Here is a 20,377-nt window from a genome sequence, read left to right as displayed (position 1 = left end):
AATATTCATTAGATGTAGATTAAACTATTCAACAGTATATCAAATTAATCAACCTTAGATATATACGCAACATAAACAGAGTAATATTAACACAAAACATAACTTATAATACTAAAACAGTGACAAGAAAATTTTTTCTGATAAATACACACTTTTATTTAATAAAGGTTTTAACTGTTTATTTTAGAATATCCATCCGTTATATGCACAGGTGCGCAATGAATCTTGGAATAGCCTCGGCTGTTAAGTCTATCCTTAACAGCGCGGAAAAATAAGGATGCATTTTGAGGTTTCATTCTAAGCATCCTTTGAATTGACCTATGGCTAAGCCACGCCCCTAAATGCGATGAGCCAGTCACAGTCAGCAACCCAATACACTCAACATTCTTTCCTTCCACCTCCGTTGAAATGCACTGCAGTTAGTTTTCATTCGCTGGTCGTAGGTGTGTATTTTAACCTTTTCCCAAGCGACATCTCAACCGAGATAAGTGTCTGCTTAATCCAGATTAAGTTATGCTGTAGACCACAATACCAACTAAACGTGGAGAAATTAGACAAGAATGTGTACATCTGTTCTAAGGTATTTGTATTTGAACGTTATCTTTAACATCTCTAACGCAACGTTGGCCTAACATTAGAAAACGTTAATGTTAGCTTCTAGTGTTGTGGTTTTCCTTTTCCTCAAATGAAACAATCTTCCGTCTTAGCAGGTTTTGATTTCAAGAGATAGACTTTTATTATCCGGACAAATAAAAGCCGAGCAGTCCGGCAAAAACGCCAAGACTCACTGAAAAACTTTTCCTTGTACCACAGTATTTAAGCTTTCTTCGCACGCAATCCATGACCTTTACATTGACCTTAGCATATGCTTCTATTCCCAAGGGTTCGTAACATGAAGAAACATATGGTTTATATCATATAGAATAACATGGTGGTCACATTCCCAAGACTGTATAGGTCTTTTGTCCCTCGCCGTGTAGATTTTCCCCATGTACTTTTTGAACAAACTGCAATGGATGCTGGTAATTTTCCTACCCACACAATGGTTCACTATACATATAACTGGTTATATTCGTATAGAAAAACATAAAAACATAATGTAGAAAAACATAAAAACATAATGGTAAAGTATTTGATATACATATTCGGATTAAACCAAACGGTAACACTTTATAATAACTGCACACTATGAAGCATTAGTAAAGCATTAGTTAAGCATTACTAAATAGTCAATTCTTCATTTATTAAACATTAATAGACATTAGTAAATAGTTTATCAATGCTTTATTCTTAATTTATAAGCGTATATATAATGTGTTTAATAATTGTCTTTTCATACTTTATTAATGATCAATTAATTATTTCTAAAATAAGTATTACATTATTTACAGATCAGTTATTAAGATGTTGTCAGTGGTTCATAAGATCATTTAGGAAGTGTAAATAAATGATTAATAAACTATTTAAACATTCATTTATACATCTTATTATTTAGACGTATAGTAATAAGTTAGTCAGTGCATTAATAAATGCTTCATTCACACATATTCCTACTGTAATTCATGATTAATTCAGGTAGTTATAAAACATTTAGAAGTGGTCAGTTAACAAATTTTTTGAGCTCATCTAAAGTGAGGACTATTTATGTATGGAGCCAGATCTGTTTCAAAAATAATACATTTACAAAACAAAATTCATAAATTCAAAGCCCAATTTGCATTTTCAAAATCAGTTTCGTAAATTCAAAGCACAGTTCATAAATTCACAAGTACAATTCATAAATATGTGCCCAAATGCTCACAAAATAAATAAAACCTAAATAAATGTAGACTGTTTTCACAAATGTGTATATGTGAAGTTCCTAAATTTATTTCTATCACACATTTATGAATGATGTCACATGTATTTATGTATCGTTGAATCTGCATTTACAAGTCGTCACACACGCGTGGATTGCTTTGAATTTGTGTGCAATATTTTTGAGACTGTCCTGCCACATCAAGATTCATAAATATCTTTTTTTTTTAGGAGGTTTCTTTTTAGCCAATCGCGTTGAGCTCTTGATCCACCAATCAAAACGCTCCTTACTGAACAGACTCAAGAAGCACAATTTTAGGCCGTTTAGGCCTACTTTATTTTATTAAAGAACATTTATGATGATTTATATCGTTAGTACAAAATACAGCTACAGTCATTTTAACCAAAGTTGCACATAGCCTATACTGTTTTCACATCATTATATATTTCATGTTGTTGTAATGTTACTGTTAAATGTCCTGAAATTTATTTAACAAAGTCTGTTTTTATCACTATTATTAGTTGTAAGTGTAGTTGTAGGCATATGAAGTGGTGCGTTCTCAAATACTTTTGTTCAGGCATTAAAACAGCTACCACGAGAGATTTCGAACACAGCGGAGAGAGATTTCATCATGGAGGATGAAAACCAGACGCAACGAGTAAGTAAAGTTGTTTAAATCAGTGGTTCGTTATTTTTTTAGTCAATGGAGTGTGTAGTTTGCAGTGTTACCGAGTTGTTATAGATATCTTGTATCTACAGAAAATTACACGCAAGCGGCAAGCTCTGTGTTTATTGTCGAAAATCACGCGCATCGCTAAACGCAAACTCTTCACATATTACGTTAGATGTGAATGATCAGCGAACTATATGTCACTAAATTATGAAGCTCACGTGGACTGTCATACATTGTGCATGATATAAAAACGTATTGTATTAGCAAGAGCTGCTGAGTTTGACTCTAGACCATTTCACAAGATGTAAACAACACTGGTCCAGAAGCACTTCCTGTTTTCAATTTTTACCACTAGATAAACGTTGGGATAAAATACAACCAACAGAACACATAGAACTGAATCAAAAAGTTAAAGAAACATCTTTAAGATAATGATATATGTGAAAAAACAGTCACAAACTGAAACAGGAAGTGTTTCTGGACTAGTGTTGTTTACATCTTTTGAAATGGTCTATAACTTGACTACTGTTAAGCTATTATGCTTATAATTGGTGCATCACTAATTTTACTATTTGGGCATAACTTCAGCATTGAGTGTTTACTGCTACAAAAAACAATAGGGTCAGTTTTATCTGCTTGTCATTTTGAGTGTATTAGCATATTTATTTGCTCATTTGCACATTCATCAGATGTTAAAAATATTTTCTTAACTCCTTAGGAGTTGCTGAAGGATTACGTTCTCCAGCGACTTCAAGACCGTGTGCTACATGTATTGGAGAGACAGCCTCTGGACACAGATTATTTGCAGTTTGTCTGCAGACAGGAGCTTGTACTAATCAGTGCCTTAACTAATATAATAAACATTTCTGAGAATGTTATTTTAGCCCTTACACGTCTAAATATTGCGATAAATCGCCAGATGGATAGTGGAGAGGTGTGTGTAACAGTGGATGTGGAAAGAGGTGGTGGTCGTGGACGTCCAAGATTGACAATTTCAACAAACACTCTTATCCACCTTATTGAACTTGGTTTGCCTTTAAAATGTGTTGCCAATATATTGGGAGTGTCTCGAGCAACATTGCATAGAAGGATGGCGGACAACAATTTGTCAGTTACTGCACTGTACAGCACTTCTACCGATGAAGAGTTAGATGCTCTTGTGACAGAAGTGAAGAACTCTATGCCAGATGCAGGATACAGAATGGTCCGAGGGGCTCTCCTTGTAAAAGGCCACCGGGTTCAGTGGGACAGAGTCGTTGCATCTATGCATCGTGTGGACAGTGTTGGTGTCTTGTCAAGAATGACCAACCTAAGATGCATTGCTCGAAGAACATATAAAGTTCCTTATCCCAAGTACATAGTTCATGTAGACACCAACCACAAACTCATCAGGTAAGTCTGTGTGTAATTTCACAATTGTATTTTGTATATTTGAGAAATGCTGTCAAGTAATATATCAGAGTATAGTTGGAAAGACATCTGTCATATTTGCTGGCCTGCTACTGCATCATTCACACTGTTTAATTGTGAAAACCCAGCTTAAAATCCTTTTGTGATTTAATGTTTTCTAAATAAAATTATTCTACGTAATGTAATAACATCTGGTGAAAATATAACCTTGATATTTGATAACCGAGTAAGGTCATGTTAAAGGGATAGTTCACCCAAAAATGAAAATTCAGTCATTTATTCACTCTCATGTTGTTACCAACCTGTATAAATTTCTTTGTTCTGATAAACATGATGGAAGATATTTTGACAAATGTTTGTAATCAAACCGTTTGTGGACCCCATTCACGTAAGAAAAAAGAATACTATGGAAGTAAATGGGGTCCACGAACGGTTTGATTACAAACATTTGTCAAAATATCTTCCATCATGTTTATCAGAACAAAGAAATGTATACAGGTTGGTAACAGCATGAGAGTGGGTAAATGATGAGATTATTTTCTTATTTTTTTGGGTGAACTATCCCTTCAAATCTTGAAATCATAGTGAAAAATATGACTGAAATCAAAGATTGATGCATGTTCTCTCTTAATTATAGTACATTACAAGATTGACATTCTGAGAGAGACTATAAACTGCACATTACAAAAAAAAGTAGGATATCATATGTGATAGCAATGTATTTGCAGCCGTTTTATTGTTTCTAGTGATATTATGCTTTTACCTAGGTACAACATTATAATCTTTGGAGGAATAGATGGTTATTCAAGAAAGGTAAGAATTGTATTGCTTTTCTTGATTGATGGGGACATTTTATTTGTCTCAAATGTTATTTTAAACAATTTGTATTTACATCATATTATGTTTTACTGTACAGATAATGTACCTAAAGGTAGCAAACAATAATCGCTCTGACACCCATTTGTCAATCTTCAGTGAGGCTGTAAATGAACATGGGTTTCCGGAGAGGTAAAAGTGTTTTAAATAGATATGTGAAGCTTGGAAATCAGGAAATATTTAATGGTTTCTTTCTTTGTCACAGTCAATGCTTCAATGTTTCATGCTTTGTTTTGTTAGAGTAAGAGGTAATCATGGAGGGGAAAATGTGGGAGTGGCCCAGCTAATGTTTTCAGTTCGTGGAACTGACTACAATAGCTTTATTGCTGGTAAAAGTGTACATAATCAAAGGTAATTTGAATTCTGTGTTACTCTTTGCTGTTAACAATTGTTTTATTTTAATCTCATTGTTATGATCTAAAATGTCTTGCTTTTTAAAACTCAGACCACAATTATAAATCACAGAATTTAAACAAACTTTATTAAGTTACAGTAACGTTTACATTTGTTTAGTCTTGTACCACAGTGGTTCTCAATTCCAGTCCTCAGGACCCCCCTCCAGAATGTTTTAGATGTCTCCTTATATGAAACACCTGATTCAGTTCCTCAGCTTGTTAGTGTGTTAATTAAGGAGCCTGATGAGTGAGATCGGGTGTTTCATGTGGGGAGACATCTGGGGCATTCTGGAGGGGGGTCCCGGGGACTGGAATTGAGAACCACTGTTGTAGCATAGAAACATGCATTTGTGCTCTAAATTACACCCTTTGTAAATATGACCAAAGAAGGCTGTGATGATGGTTCTGCATCATTGGTACTTTTGATCTTTTGTTTTGGGGATCTACAAGGGTCCAACCTTTCATTTGAGAATGATTTTAAATGGGGGAAAATCTCATTATGAGAGAGATATTTTTCTGTAATACACACTGCTCACAATTAATCTTCCCCTTTTATCAAAACCTTTTTCAACCTCCTTTCCCAAGAGAACAGCTCTGAGTCTTTACCTATAATGCACAGTGGCGAACCATGAGTACTTCAGCTGGGCCTTCAAAATATGCAATGAAGTGCAAATGCCTCTCCATGCGCAATTACGCATGGCGCAATAAATGAAAGTCACAAATTTAATGGATAGGTTCTTACTACACCGCCTTAATTCTTAAAAACAGGAAAATGGAGACAAGTGAGCATGGGGGAAAAAACACCAAAATAAATTGAGAGTAGTTTGTTTTTCATAAATTTTAAAATTCAGAATATAATACAAGGCTATTCGTATTTCGTTAAATCATACAGTGAACGTGTAAAAATTCTGAGCACGCAAAGTTAAATTACAGAATAGGCATCGTTTGCCTTTAAATGCAGTTTTAAAGTTTAAAATTACTTTAATCTAACTGATAAACACAAATACAGACTCTGCTGCTCTGTAAATTTGCATTTAATTTTTGTTTTTTGTAAATATATATTTAGCTGTAGGATAGCTTGTTAGTCTTTTTTCATAAGGGGAAATATAGCACCCTGCGTTCTCAGTGCACCTCCTTGTGGCTTATAACTGTTATATTTTGCGGGCTCGCAAAATCCCTAGCCCGAGCCCCGGTGAATGTTTTTGCATTCTCTGAGATTTAGTTAGGTAATTATATTGTATGTAATTCGGCATCGCCTGCAGTCATTACTATCCTCAAGTAAAACTGTCAGGAAGTGAAAGTATAATTAAACCCATTATTTTTCTCGTGTTCACGTCTGATATGCGCAGCGCAGCTGCACGCGCATCTCTCGGCTGTGCTCTTCACGAGTACCCGCTTAAGTAATTTCGTTTTTACCTCAGCCCTATCAAACTAGCCACAACGTCAATCACGTTTTCTGCCATTTACCTCAACCACTCTCAACGCAGAGATTCGGGCCATTAGACGGTCTATGATTAGGACTTCTTCTTCTTTGGTGTTTTACGGCAGCTCGCATCCAGCTTGTTGCATGATTAGGACTTCATGAAGGCTTACAATGCTTTGTTTTTTACCCGCCCACTTGAAATCAAAGCGTGATTGGTCGATTTGCCCGTCACTCTCCACACCAAAACACATAGCTTGGCCTTCCTTGGGATTCTTGAAGTCCTAACCAATGAATGAGCCAGTTTACCGGGCCTTAATAGAGACAGACGATTCTGATTGGATATGAACCTGACAGTAAGCTTAACGTTAGAACATAGATGAGAGAAAATATATTACATGTATTAAATTAAATTAAATATAAATTTAAACATGTAAAAACATATTTTTATTGAATACTTTATTATTTATTAGTATTATTATAAAAAATATTTTTATTAATTTTTTTAGGCCTTCTCTGAAGGCGTAGAAGGCCCTGAAGGTTCCCCACTGATAATGCACCTAATAAGTGTTTGCTGCTAAAAAAGCAATTTTTGCCTCATTTGACCATAGAACTCATCCCGTTTGAAGTTCCAGTAGTGTCAGTTACTTTTCAAATGTTCTATGGTCAGATTTTTTAGCAGCAAACACTCAACATTAGGTTGGTGCACACAGGGGTAAAAGTCCTCCATATGTAGAATGAAATATACTGCTGTATCTTTATTGTTGTGGGGCTATTTTTCTGCTGGAGGTCCTGGTCATCTTGATCAGATACATGGCATCATGTGTTCTATAAAATACAAACAGATAAAAAATCATAACCTGACTGTCCCTGTTAGAAATCATATAATGGGCCATGTTTGGATCTTCTTTCAGGGCAATGATCCAAAACTATAACAAAAATGAGTCACTGAGCACAAAATGAAGCTTTAGCCATGACAATCCCAGTCCCCTGACCTGAACCCTAAAGAAAATGAGTGGGATTAACTGAAGAGACGCACCACCAACATGGAGCTGTAATCTGAAGGATCTGGAGAGATTCTGCATGAAGGAATGATCTCTGATCTCTTGTCAGGTGTTCTCCAAACCAGGGCCGTGCACAGACATTTTGAGGGGCAGTGGCCCAAATCAAAAAGGGGGCACGGGGGGCACAATTTATATGGTTTTAACAATATGATGTGTTATAGATTAGTATCAAATAATATAAGTGATTATAATGGAAAATAGACTTTATAACAAGATTTAGAGTGTGACAAAACTTCTTAATATTCTATATGATTTACATGCAGAAGCTTTGAATCCATGTTTGCAATTTTGAACAGCTTTTGCAGCCTCCCTTCCAACTCTGACTTTTTAAAAAAAAAAAGCATTGTTGTGCCAACAACAACAAATTTGGTGTTATTTATATTAGATCTCATTGGGTACATTACTCATTAGACAATCACTGTAATTCTAAAAATGTTTGCCAAGTTGTTAGCACTTTAAGAAGACAGAGAGCAAATCATCCACATAAATACAAAAACATAGGAAAGCCGAGAGAGGTCATCCATATTTTTATTTTTGCTGCTTGTTTTCTCATGATCTCAAGATAACAAAAGTTGTTTTCTCGCTATCCAGACATAATAATCCAAATGCCATAATGTAATTTCCTGTCCATAATATTTCATTTATTTTGAAGTGGACTGCTGATGCATAAGTCTTCGCCGTTACCACGCGTAGCTAATTGTCGATAGACTTAATAAATAAATAAAGTTTGATGTTCGTGAATTTAGGGACCATCTCTAAAGTGCATTGTACACGTTTCTATCTTCAATAGTATTTAACAGTTTATTTGAATAAATATAAAACATCTAAAAAAGTGTGCATTGTAGTTGACAACCACGAACACTTTACAGTTGGTTTTGTGACTGTTTGTTGACTTTAAGTTATTCCATTTTAATGCTGTTTAAAGTAGAAACATATATAGAGTACTTTAAAGACGGTCCCTAAATTCACCGCTATCAAATGTTCAATTATTGGCAAATCTGTTTCATCTTGAGCGAATCCCTGATCTAAGTAAAATATCATTTGTTCATCCATGCTCATTTAGCTAAATATGCTTTTGCTGTCTAAAAATTATGTTCTATTGAGTACACGTATGCTTTTATCACATCACAAGAAAACAACTTTTGTTATGTCAAGATCACGAGAGCTGATGTTTTCTCAAGATAAATTTAAGTAGTAATCACTAGAACACAACCAAGCAAAAATAAATATAGAACACGACCTCTCTCGGCTTCAAACTACCAAATTACTAATTGAACAGCTCAACAACTGAGGTAATGTAATGAATCTACCTGTAAATACAACAAACTGTCGTCTTCGCCCTTCAAAGAGTGGACACCGAATGTGAGAGATGCTGCGGAGCGGGCGGGAAATCAAAAAGTGGATTACCAGAAACAGTGGATCTTTAGACGAGCGGTAACAGAACACTTTGACTGGGGTTGGCGAGAGGGGCACCTCAGCCGATTAGGGCAGAAGGGCAGTTGCTCTAGCCACCGGGCCACCCCCCTGTGCACGGCCCTGCTCCAAACCCATCAGGCATTATAGGTGAAGACTCAGAACTGTTCTCTTGGGAAAAGGGAGGTTGCAAAAAGTATTGAATAAAAGGGTATTATTAATTGTGAGCAGTGTGTATTAGAGAAAAAATATTTCTCTCATAATGAGATTTTCCCCCATTTTAAAATTATTATTTTCCAAGGAAAGGTTGGATTTTTGTAGATTTTTTAAATAAAAGATCAATAGTATTAATGATGCAGATTTATTTTCATAGACTTTGTTCATATTTACAAAGGGTATGAATAATTTGGAGCACGACTGTACATTGTAATATATTGAGTCTGTCTACATTTTGTTTTTAAAATACAGAATAGAGCGACTGTGGCGTGATGTCTACATTGGAGTTACAAGCGTTTATCAAAACATCCTGCGCACCTTGGAAGAGAATCACCTGTTGGACATCAGTAACAGCGTCCATTTATTCTGCTGCCATTTTGTTTTCCTGCCACGCATCCAGGAAAGTCTGGATTACTTTTCTGGTGGGTGGGACAACCATCCCATGAGGACCGAACAAAATCTCACACCCAATCAGTTGTGGCAAGTGGGTCAGCTCCAAAACCCAATCATGGATCCTGAGGTACATTTGCAGTTTGGTAAAGATTATTATTAAACAAATGTTTATTTTTTGCCAACCAGCAATTGACACCTTTTAAATAAATTCTAACTATTTGGCTAGACTCACATAAAGTCTGGTCATATAGGTTAAAAGTTTTCTGCCATGTAAAAATTTATTATCGAAAGCCCACTTGCCTCTTGGAATCTGTCATTATATATTTTTGATAATTTGACTTGCAGGCAGTTCAAGAAACACGCATATATTGGGATTTTCTTGTTCTCTGTTTCCCCCAGAGTAAGATAAGTCCAAACATACCTTTTTCATGTCCGTGCGTCCTGTAACTCTGACACACCCACCACTAGCCTGGCTTAGCACAAAGACTGGAAGTAAATGGCCCCAGCTAGCATACTGCTTCCAATAAGTGACAAAATAACACAATTTTTCTATTTATATGTTGTGATTTGTATAGTCACAGCATGTAAAAATAACAAGGTCATAAGACATAGCTATCTTTTAACCATATACATACTGGGAACTATATTCTCAGAAGGTGAAGCACTGCAACTTGGGCAGAGTGATAAGCACAACTCTGACCAAACTCTCTGCTCCTCACAAGGGGGATTCTTAGGTGCTGTGAGTAAACCACTCCGCCCAAGTAGCAGTGCTTCACCTTCTGAGAATATAGTTCCCAGTATGTATATTGTTAAAAGACGGCTGTGTGTCTCATGACCTTTTTACATGCTGTGACTATACAAATCACACCATATAAATAGGAAAATGTTGGTGTTTTTTGTCACTTATTGGGAGCAGTATGCTAGCTGGAGCCATTTACTTCTAGTCTTTGTGCTAAGCTAGCGGTGGGTGCGTCAGACAGAGTTACAGGACACACGGACATGAAAAAGTTATGTATGGACTTATCTAACTCTGGGGGAAACGGTGAATAAGAAAATCCCAAAATATGGGCATGTTCCTTTAATAGGGCATATCTATAATGAATGACCTTTGTTTGATGCAGTATCCGTGCTGACAGCCCACTCTGTTATATTACTTCAATCAGCTGTCGAAATGACTAAGTGTAGTATCAGATAATTTGGTCATTTTTTGTACCTATATTTAGATCAAATATTTTTGCTTTTCAGATTGATGTTATGCCAGACATTGAATGGGAAAACAGTGGATACAGTGAAGAGCCAAACCAGGTCAGTTAATGTTCCAGAACTACACATTCCATTAACTGACCATGACATATCAGAACTTAAACAAATGATTGACCCACTGCAACACTCGGATTGTTTTGGAATAGACATATATCTTACCACTGTTCAGTATGTGGAGAGCTTAACTGAAGTGAGGTAATTGGAGACATGATTATATGATCTTTCCAAAAAACCCAAAACAACATATGGTCAGTCACTAAGTATTTTCCACAGTTACATTAATTAAGAAACATTTGGTTAAGGTCAAAATTATTTGTAATGCTACATTTTAAATGGTCATGCTTGTTCGAAGATAATTCTTGCCAAAATAAATATTACAATTCAAAATAAATATTACAATCCTAAATAAAGGTGTTTCTTGTTTATCAACATATCATTGCGGATAAGTACGACCTTCTGTTGTAGGACTGTCCAATAACTTCTGATAAATCTCTTACTGTAGACCTTATTACAATCACTTTTTTTACTTTTTTCACAATTTCTAATTGAAACTAGAATTAATATAATAATAATTTGGGGCTGTTGACACATTTCAGAACACAATCATTAGTTATTGACCATTGTTTGTCAAGACAATGCTACTTTTTGCAAAAACATTTTTATTTTCTCATACAGATTGCATGTTAACAGATTTTACAGTTTTGCTTTATCTTACAGTAAACTTTTGTGAAAGGGAAACATGTAAACCAGTGGTCACCAATCCTGGTCCTGGAGGGCCGGTGTCTCTGCAGAGTTTAGCTACAACCCTATTCAAACACACCTGAAGCACTTTAATTAGCTGCTATAGGTATGTTTGAATAGGGTTGGAGCTAAACTCTGCAGAGACACCGGACCTCCAGGACCAGGATTGGTGACCACTGATGTAAACTATAATTGTGTAGTGTAACATTTAATTTAAATGTTTTCTTGCAATCCTGAAATATACTGAACTTTCTAAGAACATCTTATAAAAACACCTGCCATTTGTACAAGCTTAAATAACATAGTATTTTACTTTAACTTTTGCAGACTTAAATCAACACAGCTTTCGTAGTTATACAACCTTGTAAGGGAGAAACATGTACAACATGAATGTATAACAATTCAACCTTGTCTAACTTTTGCAGACTTAAATCAACACAGCTTTCGTAGTTATACAACCTTGTAAGAGAGAAACATGTACAACATGAATGTATAACAATTCAACCTTGTCTGACAATCCTGAATTAAATAAGAACAAATGCTTGCAGACTACTGCAACGAAACGGGAATTTGGAATAGGACTACACAAGGCCAAATCCACTGCTAACAGATTTGAGGCACATTAGCATTTCCTTTTTAAAAGTAGCATAGTTATGGTAATGGCACGGGAGGCGGAGTGTGTTGAAACACGTGTGTGCCACTGGGTATTGACCAGTCACAATTTCTAGGACAAGGTATTCTTCTGGTATATCACACCCAGAACCTTGTCAGGTCACTCAGTAGAGATGGTGATGCTACAAATATGCAGACAATTAAGTTATGGAAAATAATGCAATACAATACATGGCAATTTATCCCCAATATTCGTTCAACATGATCAAGCTCATTGGCTTACCTTCCTCAATAAAAGTGCGCATGTAGCCAGAAATAAGGGTCAGCTTCTCCACAGTTATGTCGTCGTCGTCGTCTTCATCGTCGTCATCCTCCTTTAGTTTTGGCCACGTAATTTTCTGGAGGAGAGTCTAGAAGTGTAGAATTAAGATGTGAGATCAAGAGTCTCTCCTTGGCTGTAGTCTCTATAGCTTATTCTTTGTAAATTGCTTTAGATAAAAGCATCTGCTAAATTCATAAATGTATGTTATAACAGTCATAAAAAAGAATTACTAGCAATTATATTTACCTGTGAATCAAGAACTACTGATGATTCCCTTGGAAAAAGAAACCTGTGGACATCTTGTCTTTTGGAAACAAGTGGCCAGATTCCCGTGTCCATTATCCCTTTGCGTAGATCTTTGATTTGCTTCTTTACACGCCCAAGGACCTGAACATTTAAATGATTAAATATTAACATTTAAGTAAAAATACATATTACACCTTAAAGGGATAGTTCACTTTAAAATGAAAATTCTGTCATCAATTCCTCATCCTCATGTTGTTCTAAACCTGTATGAATTTTTTTCTGATGAACAAAAAAAGATATTTTGAGAAATCATGGTAAACACACATTTTTTAGGAATAAAACATATGATGGAATTTAATGGGTACCATCAACTGTGTGCTTACCATCATTTATCAAAATATTTTCTTATCACAACACTTTCAAAATATTTGGAAGTCGATGGTCACTGCTGTGTGTTTACAATCATTTCTCAAAATATCTTTTGTCTTCATCAGAATAAAAAAAACTCATACAGATTTAGAACAACATGAGAATGAGGAAATGATGACAGAATTTTCATTTTAAAGTAGGGATGCACCGAATCCAGATTTTTTGGGTTCGGCCGAATACCGAATCCACCGTTTAAGATTCGGCCGAATCCGAAACCGAATCCTACTGGCATCCTTATTACATTAACACAGTAAAACATATTAATGAAGCAAACAACGTCCACAGCCGTGTATTTCTCATTTTATTTTATTTTATTTTAACTGTAAAAAATAGGCAAAATTATGCCAGGATGACAAGTGAAAAAAAACTATTTTGATAATAACAAGCCTATGCATACCCAAGTACAAACCAAAAACTTTCAATTAAAGTGCAACAATGCAAATAAAAGTGTTTTTCTTTTCTTAAATTTTAAATCAAAATATGGTGACTTAACTGAACTTTATGTTATTGAACATTTATTCAATAAACATGGATAGTAGGCTGTTTTCTTTTTTTATATAACAGTAGGCCAGGCTACGATTAGAACAGTAGCCAAAAACGAAAAAATATTACGGAAGATCACACACATCTCCTGCATCATAATTAAATAACCTCTAACTTTTCACATGAAATGAAAGTTTCCTTTAAAAAAAAACAAGACACTCTGCATTAACAGGTGACAGCCAGGTGCCAGTGTGGGAACAAATGTCCCCAGCAGTACTGAAATGTCTTTCACTAGGCACAGATGTTGGTGGCGCACAGAGGTAAATCTTTTCCATTTTTGCCAGCAGTGGAAATCGCTGCTGGTTTGTCTTCCACCACTGAAGAGTATCATCTCTAAGAGGTATCAAAGGCTCACCGAAAAAAAAACCTCATCTCCACGTCAGCACCTGACGTGACTGGCTCTGAGTCTGTATTGCTACGGTACAGATCGTCCCAGCCGCTCCAGATTCCTGAACAGTGTCGCTTTGTGCAAACTTTCGCGCCGTGTTCCTCCTCAGGCTGTTCAGTTGAAGTAGTATGCCTAGCAGATGCGTCTTGGTCGAATTCAGATAAACGCGATACAGCCTCCTGCACAAGCAACTTTGATCGACACTGTTCTGTGTCACTCCCCCAAAATTTCGCCTTGTATCTGGGATCCAGACTTGTTGCCACAACTAAGTGGCTATTCTGCTCGCTTCCCTCAAATCTATCCTGTAGAGATTTCAGCAAGCGAGTTTTCATCTGCTTGATTCCATGATCGTCTGTTTCGTTGTGGACATAGCGCTTCAGCATCATCACAGCTGGCAGGACAGTGGATATGCATGCATTTTCTCCGCTTATTTCTCGAGTCAACTCCTCGAAGGGTCTGAGCACCTTGAGAACATCCTCCATCAGAGTCCACCTTTGTGCATGAATATGCTGCATACCATCTGTTTCGGACACGTATATGTTTATGGCACGTTTTTGTTCTGTTAAACGATTGAACATCAAATATGTTGAATTCCATCGTGTTGACACGTCCTGTATTAAATGGTGATTTGGCAGCCCCAACTCCTGCTGTAGATCAGAAAGCCTTGATTGAGCACTTGAAGAATGTTTAAAGTGACCAACAGTTTTCCTGGACAGTGCGATCAGGTCAGAGACACTTTGTTGTGATAAAAGACTGTCGTGGATGCACAACTGGAGCGTGTGCGCAAAACAACCAACACTTGGAACCCCTGCCTCGGACATGGCTTTCCGCATGTTTGCAGCATTGTCCCTCAAGACCAGGTGACACTTGTTAACAGGTATGTCCCACGCGTTCATACTTTCTTGCAGTGCATCAGCAATGTTTAATGCGGTGTGCCTTCCATCGAATGCTTTACATTGAAGAATAGCATGTGTGCGCTTAAAATCAGCATCAATCCAATGTGAGGTAACACTGATGTAGGACTGTGTAGTGTACTCACAAGTCCATATGTCGCATGTAAATGCTAAAGCATGTGCTTCGGCAACGTGTTCTTTTATGCGGGAAGTGATGGACTTGTGCATTTCTGGGATGATTTTGTCAGCAAAAAAGCGCCGGGAGGGGATTTTGTAACGTGGCTCAAGCAGATGGAGTAGCTCGTTAAATCCAGTGTCTTCCACTATGCTATAGGGCTGCAAGTCAATGGCTATCATTTTCCCAATTGCTGCATGAATGGCTTTAGCTCGTGTGTGATCTGAGGGCCACTGTTTATTCGGTGTAGGGCTAGCAAAGCTAGTAATGGTCGTCTGGTTAACACACGTTTTTAGCTGTGACTGTCCTTCCTCTGCCGTACCTGAAGTTGCTGCATTTTGCCTGCTGTCTGTAGATTCCTTCATGCACATCTCGTATTCTTTCAGATGTTTTAGACGCAAATGTTTTAACAGCGGCGATGTTGTGTACTGCTTAGGGTCCTTGCCACCACGAGACAAATCGGCTTTGCAAATTGAACATGTAGCTCGACTTGAATCGCCTTCTTTTGGTTGAAAGTACTGCCAAACAAAACTTTTTTTGCTTACGAGTTCCATTTTCAGATTCTCACAGCCTATACATTCGAACGGTCCACATGTAAACACTTCACTTCACTTATTCAAATGGCCGCGTGACGTCAACCAGCGTAGCGTAAGCCAGGGTTCGGTTCGGTGAAAAAAAAATCTAAGATTCGGCCGAACCCGAACCCCGTCAAAAAGCCCAGTATTCGGCCGAATCCGAATCCTGGATTCGGTGCATCCCTATTTTAAAGTGAACCATCCCTATCATACACACTGCTGAAATGTAATCACTACATCAGATCAATTAGTAAATGAAGGTAAAAAACACAGTTTTGTTACAGCATGTGTCAGCAGTTGCTGGAACAGCCACTCCTTGTTTGTAGAAGATGGGATCGGAAGGTCCCAGAACAAACACAAATCAGTTAGTCGTGTGTGTTCTGCTTCATCAAGTTTTGCTTTATTGAGCTGCGTGAAGGAAAAAAGTCTATGGTTAGACATGACGACAGTATGGTTTTGTTTTGTAACTCTTTAAAAAAACAGTTTATGCTTAAGACAAATTTTCTAAAGTTTAAAATAAAAAAATAAACATGACTGTCATACATGACATAGTCCAACACAGTACGCATTTTAAGTTCAATACTGTTTCCTTACCAAACTAATAGTTTCTCTGTGATCCAAATCAGGACAGTCCTGCAGAGTTAAAGCTGATGCAGCGCTGTCGATAGTTCCACCAGTTAAAAGGATAACAACAGGCACACTTAATCCAGAAAGACAAGGCCCACCATGAATAAAAGAATGCCCGATCATTCGACCTGCCATCTGGAAAAGATTGCTGTCACGGACTACAGCAGAAGCTGTGGGGACACGATGGTCTTTCTCCAATTCAAAAAGTGTTGCAGCAGATGAGCCTTTGAAACGATAATAATTAACCTTAATTATTAATTGCAGTATTTTTTTTTAAATATACAGTTTAACAAAACCTCACAAACCTAAATTTAACATGAACCCAGTCTTCAATTTCTCCATAACCATAGATAAAACATGGCGGTTCACCCCGGTACCCACAGCTGCATCCCCTTGGGTTCCAAAAGTACAAAAGTACATTAAATATTGTGGAACAGTTGTTTACCAAATATTATTTTAAATGAAAAATGACAAAAACATTTAATAAAGAACATGAAGACCTAGTAGTTTCAGTTTAAAAAAATAAGTATAACACTTTACAATAAGGTGCTATTAGTTACCCTTAGTAAATGCATTGTCTAACATTGGATAATCAACTCTTTTCAGCATTTATTAAGGCTCGTCAATGTTAGTAAATGTCAACAGTAATCCACATTAGTTTAAGATGTATTAACTAATGTTAAAAGTAAAACTGTTTGATTTCAAAAATGTAATAGTAAATGCTGAAATTAACATAAAATAACATTAAAGAGTACTGTATTAGTATTGTTCATTGTTAGTTCAATTTAGCTAATGCATTACTGGTTAACAAATAGCATCTTATTGTAAAGCTTTATTTGGTGACACTTTACAAGTAAAACAAGTAATACACTACCTCTTAGTCTGCACTTCAGTGGAGCTGCCCAGGAAACATTGTTCTTTTTGTAAAATGAAATAAGGGTGCTATCCTGCTCATCCACAGAATCAAACTGATTAATGAGAAGTGTCAGACTTGGCTGTTCACTGTTCAAATTAAGTAATTCCTCTCGGAACAAACTGCATGCCTTCTGGGGATCCATTTCATTTTCCCATCCTTAAAAATTTAAAACAAACAATTGGTTGTATAAAATATTTTACTCTCACATCTTTAATAAATTAAAAGAGAGAGGGAACAAGTTTTTACGCAGAACTATTTCCAGTTAATTGAACATTTTACTTGGAAGTCCCTGCTGCCTTCTTAGCTATCTGCATCTCCTGTTAGTGTGTAACCAAGTAATATTTTATTGATAAGAGGCAAGTAAGAGTCTAATAAAAATGCTTACAATGTAATTGTTTCAAAAAGTTTAAAATAGTGACAGTGGAAAAACTATTTCCATATTTCAAATTGTTTTGAGTACTTCAAGAGCATAATACCTGTTTTAGGTTCTGATGCTAATTGTGTCCGTGAGGATCCTGGCTGCTCCTCTGTTGTGGAAGTGTCATCAAATGTAGCCTCTCTAAAAATGCAATAAATTGCATTAGTCTTACACTGATGACTTCACAGATATCTTTAATATGAAACCATTTAAAATTTAAAAAGAGTTTATACATATAGTATAACCATGTGTGTATTGCTTACTTTTCACCACACATACTGGCATGATATGGAAGGAGATCAGATGGAAACGAAAGCTGACAAATGGGACAAACCTGCATACATACCAAGTGTAAATACTGGATGTAATATATACAATTTTTATCACATAAAACATTATTCTTTTGAAAAAGTGTCAGCTAATTCAACTTTGTTTAAAAAAAGTTATCATTTGATTATTTTATCTTGGGTTACCTGTGATTTCTCTTCACTCCCTCTGGATTGCATGTCATTAAGGGTTGTCTCGTCATCTGCATGATCCTCGTCATCTGCATGATCCTCGTCATCCTTAATTACAGTTACTTCAGTCTTCTGGGCAAAAATAAAGGCACAGTACATAATTTAAGAAAGAACATTTGAAGTGTGTAAAACAAATTGTAGTGTTGAAACATTCAGTTGTACACACAAATGAAGAGGTGGAACAGCATTGAAAAAGTAATTACATTAAAATACATACTGTATCAGTTCTTCACAGCCTTCAACATGATGTGTTAACAACTGCAGTGGTATTTTTTTGCCACACTTAATGCAGCTTGCCTGTGGCATTTTTGAGAACTCCGCTGAACCATATGGCAGTGGTTCAGTGGAAAGTTCCTCCTGTAATGGAACTACATACAGGACGTTCTTGCCATTATTAGTAGAAGATTTCAGGAGACGAGTGGAATACCCCTCACTATCTGTTGGAATAACTGACAGCTTACGCTGTCCACCACCACCTTTTTTAAATCAGAGAAAAACATTAGCTGTGTATAAGTCTATTTGTAGCAACAAAACATTAAGGCATACAACACCAGTTAAAATCAATATTGCAATTAATACCTGTAGATTTATAGAACATTCAACCGCCTTCTATACTTTTTAATTTGGGAAATCATCCTCTAATTGAGAAACAATCTAAAAATAATAAACAAAAGTTGTTTAAGTTAAAAAACTCAACACTAGCCTGACTACGTCAGACTTCGTACTTCCGCTAAATTTCATTACGCTTCTGTACTCAGTCTGAGATACCTCCCATTCAAACCGTTTTCCACCGGTCTCAAAACGACCGTCCAATCAACGAACAGAGGGCGGGCTGAGAGCTGTGACGTAGACGCTAAACGCCGAATCACGGTTGAAGTCTGTTGAGGACATGGAGACACAGAAAGCTCTGTTGTGGAAAACCGGCACTTGCCAACTTAAACCCGAACAAGAAAAGTGTTTGTTAAACATTTGAATGGAGATTATGTTGTTGCCCTGCTCCCGACAAGTTTTTGGAAAAGTTTAATTTATCAACTTTACCGATCGTCAGCGTGAAACTGTGTGCAGCACAGCTTGACGTGCACAACGATCGAGAAATCATGGAAGGGAATTATATTGTTCACAGTTAATGGTGGAGGACGCGTGGGCAGGCATTCTTTGGTGACATTCCTGATTAACCAGAAAATAAGGTAGGAAGATTTAATTTACATATGGTTATGGTTGTCTGGTGGAAGAGTTTGAGAGGAGAGAGGGGCTTTCCTCCCGTTAGACGTGAGTGGAAAGCCACCGTAAGGATAGTGTTCAACTAGCTCTGGCCCGATTTACTTTACATAATCTGCAAAAGTCGTTCATAGCCATGTTAACTCTGGTATTTCGCTCGATGGGTTTGTTTTCACATCATACATGTATTTTACAGCAGAGATTCGATGCGGCTGATCCGGCGCATAAAGCACATCATATCCAAATGTTATGTGTGATTGGCTTACGTTTAGACCAATGATTTTAAACTTCAAACAAGCCCCTCCCACGAGAAGGAAAACGATTGTCAATTATGCCCAGCCAGACTCTGTCTATGAAGCGAAGCAAAATAGCAGAGGATGGTATTACCAGGCTAACTCAACACATTACTAGTCACAAAACATTTTGTATGTCATTACCTCGCTGTGTTTTAAGTTGTCTGTGCAAACTCTAGGTCTTCTGTGCCTTTTGGAGTGACAGGGGTCAGTTTGGGCAGGACATACACCTGAAAGTCTGTTGTTTTCACACTTGTTGATGGTGTTGAAAGGAAACGTTTTTTCCCCCTAGGCTGATCATTTTGAGACTTGAACATCCAGGAAACTGCCTAATGTTAACACAGATCCAAGAAAAGAACACAGTTTTTGAAAGAGAAAAATCTAGTACAAAGACCTTATAATGTAATTTCTTAGTGACATCTCATCACTCATTACAATTACAAAAACACTTTAAAATCAGTGACTTGATTACCTTCTTAGTGCCTGCCTCACCCTAGTCTGTGAATCAGAACAGGAAGGAATCAAAGGAGAAGGGGCACTGA

At 36.7% G+C, this 20,377-nt stretch overlaps 3 protein-coding genes across 10 annotated transcripts in view; 2 read left to right on the top strand and 1 right to left on the bottom strand.

The window, feature by feature from the left end:
* camk2a (calcium/calmodulin-dependent protein kinase II alpha) overlaps positions 1-20,377 on the top strand; it is a 496,915-nt gene that overhangs the window by 120,127 nt on the left and 356,411 nt on the right. The window lies entirely within an intron of this gene.
* Positions 225-11,703, top strand: LOC129423853 (uncharacterized). Its single transcript, XM_055180349.2, has 7 exons — positions 225-2,456; positions 3,190-3,863; positions 4,649-4,694; positions 4,798-4,889; positions 4,998-5,108; positions 9,518-9,785; positions 10,904-11,703. Exons 1-7 carry the CDS (start codon positions 2,430-2,432, stop codon positions 10,970-10,972), a joined length of 1,287 nt encoding a protein of 428 aa, XP_055036324.2. The 5' UTR covers positions 225-2,429; the 3' UTR covers positions 10,973-11,703.
* On the bottom strand, positions 11,766-19,022 carry LOC129423856 (uncharacterized). 2 transcript variants are annotated; one of them, XR_012370940.1, is made up of 11 exons: positions 18,280-19,022; positions 18,070-18,140; positions 17,865-17,947; positions 17,347-17,544; positions 16,778-16,864; positions 16,440-16,696; positions 16,128-16,253; positions 12,843-12,983; positions 12,558-12,684; positions 12,122-12,456; positions 11,766-12,023 (listed from the first exon to the last, which is right to left on the bottom strand). XR_012370940.1 is itself a non-coding variant. In XM_073871005.1 (10 exons), exons 1-10 carry the CDS (start codon positions 18,421-18,423, stop codon positions 12,413-12,415), a joined length of 1,278 nt encoding a protein of 425 aa, XP_073727106.1. In that variant the 5' UTR covers positions 18,424-19,022; the 3' UTR covers positions 11,766-12,412. The 2 variants fall into 2 exon arrangements, 1 of the variants encoding a protein (XP_073727106.1); XM_073871005.1 differs by having other exon boundaries at positions 11,766-12,456.

This window comes from Misgurnus anguillicaudatus, chromosome 9 (assembly GCF_027580225.2).
Source record: "Misgurnus anguillicaudatus chromosome 9, ASM2758022v2, whole genome shotgun sequence".
NCBI classification, from domain to species: domain Eukaryota; kingdom Metazoa; phylum Chordata; class Actinopteri; order Cypriniformes; family Cobitidae; genus Misgurnus; species Misgurnus anguillicaudatus.
This window is presented reverse-complemented; position numbering and strand designations above follow the sequence as displayed.